Consider the following 4810-nt stretch of genomic DNA (forward strand, 5'->3'; position numbering starts at 1 on the left):
TTTCTCCTTAAAATATCACTTATAAAAGACATGTTGGAGGTATGGGATGTGGCTAAAATGTTATATCAAGGTTTTTTACTGACAGGAAACCCACTGTATTACAATGCGAGTAAAAGTGCTTAAACTTTAAAAAAAAGTTATTAATTTGACACTGAATATTTAGCTTCTGTTAAATATTTCTTGTGTAATATGTCATTGGTACACTGTCCTCATATTTCAAAGACAAAATTTCATAAAGCACTGATTAAACAGCATTGATAATAATGGTATTTCAAATCAGCTTCTCTCCTGGGAAAATATCATCAATTATACATTGCCCATGCGGTTACTTAACAGCTGTACACTGTCAGATGGCTAACATAGCAACTTACTGACTGAAGTGCACTAAATTAGCTTAATTCCAGAAATATAGCATACTGGTAAGAAGACAGAACTTGATGGAAATAAAATAACTCAACTGTCTATAACTAACATGAAGAAATATGTCATAATGTCACCTAATATTTTTAGACCATATGTCATAATGTTACCTAATATTTGTTAGACCATATGGCATAATGTTACCTAATATTTTTAGACCATATGTCATATTGTTACCTAATATTTTTAGACCATATGTCATAATGTTACCTAATATTTTTGACCATATGTCATAATTTTACCTAATATTTTTTAGACCATATCTCATAATGTTACCTAATATTTTTAGACCATATGTCATAATGTTACCTAATATTTTTAGACCATATGTTATAATGTTACCTAATATTTTTAGACCATATGCCATAATGTTACCTAATATTTTTTAGACCATATGTCATACTGTTACCTAATATTTTAGGCCATATGTCATAATGTTACCTAATATTTTTTAGACCATATGACATAATGTTACCTAATATTTTTTAGACCATGTGTCATAATGTTACCTAATATTTTTTAGACCATATGTCATAATGTTACCTAATATTTTAAGACCATATGTCATAATGTTACCTAATATTTTTTAGACCATATGGGTCTGTAAAGACAGTATTCAACTTAAGCTTCTGTAATTTTAAGCAGATGAAGGTTAAACTTTGTCCAAGACAGGAATCTGAACTACTGCAGTGAGCATGTATTGTGTAGCCTCTGGTTATTCCTGATGAAGTACATTTGATCAAAGGAATTTCAGCTTTAATTATGCTGTCTTTTCTTTAGGATTACATTATCCAATGTATCCCTTTTTAAAATAGGATGTGACTTGAGAGAGATTTAGTTACTACTCCAGTAAATCATGTGACCATATATAGGTTGTTGTTGTTGTTGGTAGTGATAGTGGTGGTGCGTTGTAGTTCATTTTGAAGGGACAGATGCTTTGAGTCAAATCAACTTGAAATCTGAAAACAGATTCTATTCAGAACATGGTTCTGTGTCAGCTGTCAGAAATTCTCTGCCGTTGAAACCACCATATAGAAGCTACCCCATTGACTCCTAATTCCACATTAGTTCAAGCTGTTTACAGGTAGCTTTTTTTTTTTCTTTGCATGCAGTGAATTGAATTTGTGAACAGCAAATCAATATTCTACACTACTACTACATCTGAATTATAATCACTTATGGTGCTTAGTCAGTGCTAGGTAGACTCAACCACTAAGCAGTAAGTGACTCCATATCAGATATAATACAACAATGGTGATGTGTCTCAAACTGCTCAGGCTATTGACTATCAGCTGTGATCTAAAATGTACCTACTGCACTACCATTTATTTAATTTCTGTTGTTGTTGTTGTTAAGTGATATGTTTTCTACTATTGTTTATTTCCTTTACATTGTCACTGTTATTGCTCTTGCAGCTGCTCCTGTTGTTGTTTTCGTTTTTGTTTCTTCACTTGCAAGTCTTCCTTGGACTACGCAGATCTATGATTTAAAGCATTCCAATCATGAGCAACCCATCCTTCTTGCAGCTTTTGTGTCTTTATAACTATGCTATCCAATGTGTCTCTTGTTTTTTCAAAAGGAGTAGGATGTAATTTGAGCATGAATTATCTATTGTAACAGTTGGTGTTGTTGTTGTTGTTGTTGTTAGCCACAGTTCTGCCCTGCTTGGAAAGATCTCTGTTCAAAAGTGTTCCACCTGTAAACTTCCATCTTTTTGTATACTTTGGACTACCTTGTCCAATATGATCTTCATTTTTCAAGATGGTAGTTCTTTAGTTTGTTTTAGCCATCACGGCCAAAGCCATGCTGGAGATGGAGCACCAGAGTACAAATATAGCAGATCAAACTACCATGTAGAGGTTCCATTGTTGACACGTGAACCACATGTATACCAGCCTAGGGACCCAGAAAGTAAGTTGGAGACGGAAAAAAAAAAAGAACTTAAGATCTTTTGGAACTTTGCTTGTTTGTTTTTGTTGTGATTGTTCTTTTTTTTCTGCTTAACTGATACGAGCAATATTTTAATGGTATCTCTTTATGGATTATCCCAATGATCAGATTAATAAGATGCTGCAATACTATTTTCAGATGTTGAGCTAAGGGAGAAGTCGATAGCATTGGGCCCCAGTACTTGATGGGTACTTTGTCTTGTTTATCCCAAAAGGATGAAAAGCAAAGTTGACCTCGGTGAGACCTTGAGAAATAAAGATCCAGAAGAAATGCCACTAAACGTTTTGCCTGATGCACTAACAATTCTGTTGGTTCAACACTTTTGGGTCGGTCAAAATTAATACCTATATAGTTCTGGGGCCAATATAATTGATTTTGTCTCTTTCTCCAAATCTGTATCCTTGTATGCATGTTAGAAATCCTAATTAATGGAATCTCTATTGGCTTTGATGCTGAGCATTCCAGTTGTTTGATCAACTGAACTGCATACTCAAGGTATTACAGTGTGAGAGATAGAGTATTCCACATATATTTGTACTCTCAGTGCAATCATTAGGCAGCTTAGCGTAACTTACCACTTCTGCAAAAGAGGCCGATAGAATAAGTACCTGGCTTAAAAAGAATAAGTGCTGAGGTCAATTCGATCAACTAAAGTTCTTCAAAACAGTGCAACAGAATGGCAGCATTCTAATGACTGAAACAAGTAAAAGATGAAAGATTTCTCGATGAATGTGTGATGTTTTCCAGTCAGTGGTTTCTTTTCAGTAAGCCTCTACTTCCTGTGTCCTTACAATGTGTGTGTGTGTGTTTGTAAATCTCCATCCCTCCATTCTCTCTCTCTCTGATAGCTTTGAGGCATAATGATAATAGTGAACTGTTTTTCTTCTCTTTTTCTTTTGTTTTTTTTTATTCTCTTTGTTTACATTCTACACAGCCAGAATAGGCCAGAATACTCTGGTATTTCCCCCACACCTCTAAAGCAATTATCTGCTATTTTTCCTATCACTCCTCAGCCATCACATTTGTAATCTCTCAAACCTGTCTGCTTTTAAAATGTCACCTGCTAAGTTAGTGTTCAGGCCAACATAGCTTATTAATTACAGCATTCCTACTATTAAAACAACATTACCTGCTAAAGGTGAGAAAGGAGTTTATTGTTAAAAGTATTCTGTCTGTATTTAGAAAAAAACCTTCCTCATTTTGCTGGTGTTGGATCTCTTCAAGTATTTATAAGCAGGAATGTGTGTGTATACATGTGTGTACACACTCATACATACATAATTATATGTGGCATTGGTGAACTTGTACAGGTAATGTCAATTTGGTAGAGGGTGTGAGCTTATTGAACACAAACATTTGATCACTATATATCATTTGTGTGATTGTTCAACAAGAAATTGCTCATAGCCTCATACATCGTCTAACAATGGGAGAGTCCATGATATATAAATAAATACCGGCATACCTTGGCTCAAGTTGTTTTGATTTAAGTTGTTCTCGATTATACTTCAGTTTTCAAAACTTATATATGGAAAAATAAAAATCAAGTGAAGTTATTTTTACTCAACTTTACGGCTGTCCACCACAAATATTGGAATCATAAAATCACTAGAAAACCGTTAAAAGCACATAAAATACATACAGTAAATGTTAAGATTCACACCATAAAGTAGTGTAGCTTAGTGAACGAAATCATGAAATGAGCTGTGTTGTCTTATTTAGGTATGTACTGGTAAATTTAAAATAATTTAGTTTTTTTTACTATTGCAAAATAATAAAAATAACTGAATTTGTTTTTTAAGCTTTAAAATAGCCTTTATTTTATCATGTCTTATTGCAAACCACATTCATAAAGTGTCTGCAATGTACGGTAAATACCGTCAAATTGTATTTGTAAATTTAGATTACTTTAACTGTACTGTATTAAAAAAATAATAATTTGCTTGTAAGCTAAAAATAGGTTTTTATTAACCATGTACAGAACTGGGAATGGTTATTATCGGTTTAGTCTAGAGACAAGATAATTCGACTTAAGTCATGTCTCCTGGAACCAATTAACAACGTAGGGTAAGGTATACCTGTATATATATACGTCGTCGTCGTTTAACGTCCACTTTCCATGCTAGCATGGGTTGGACGATTTGACTGAGGACTGGTGAAACCAGATGGCTACACCAGGCTCCAATCTGATTTGGCAGAGTTTCTACAGCTGGATGCCCTTCCTAACGCCAACCACTCAGAGAGTGTAGTGGGTGCTTTTACGTGTCACCCGCACGAAGGCCAGTCAGGCGGTACTGGCAACGGCCACGCTCATCTCGCTCGAAAAACCTCATGTGTCACCCGCACAAGAGCCAGTTCAGGGGCACTGGCAACGATCTCGCTCGAAAGATTTCATGTGTGGCCCGCACATGAGCCAGTCCAGGGGCACTGGCAACGATCC

At 35.0% G+C, this 4810-nt stretch overlaps 1 protein-coding gene across 4 annotated transcripts in view; it reads left to right on the forward strand.

Annotated features, from left to right (window-relative positions):
* Window positions 1–4810, forward strand: part of LOC106871456 (protein sidekick-1) — a 648066-nt gene that overhangs the window by 581764 nt on the left and 61492 nt on the right. The window contains exon 32 of one of the 4 annotated variants that reach the window (XM_052967564.1): window positions 2197–3235. The exons of the other annotated variants lie outside the window; for them this stretch is intronic. Coding sequence (XP_052823524.1) covers window positions 2197–2402 — 206 coding nt within the window. The 3' untranslated portion in view covers window positions 2403–3235. Of the gene's footprint in view, window positions 1–2196; window positions 3236–4810 lie in introns of those variants that run through there. 4 annotated transcript variants of the gene reach the window in all.

Source organism: Octopus bimaculoides, chromosome 1 (assembly GCF_001194135.2).
Source record: "Octopus bimaculoides isolate UCB-OBI-ISO-001 chromosome 1, ASM119413v2, whole genome shotgun sequence".
In the NCBI taxonomy this organism is placed as follows: Eukaryota; Metazoa; Mollusca; class Cephalopoda; order Octopoda; family Octopodidae; genus Octopus; species Octopus bimaculoides.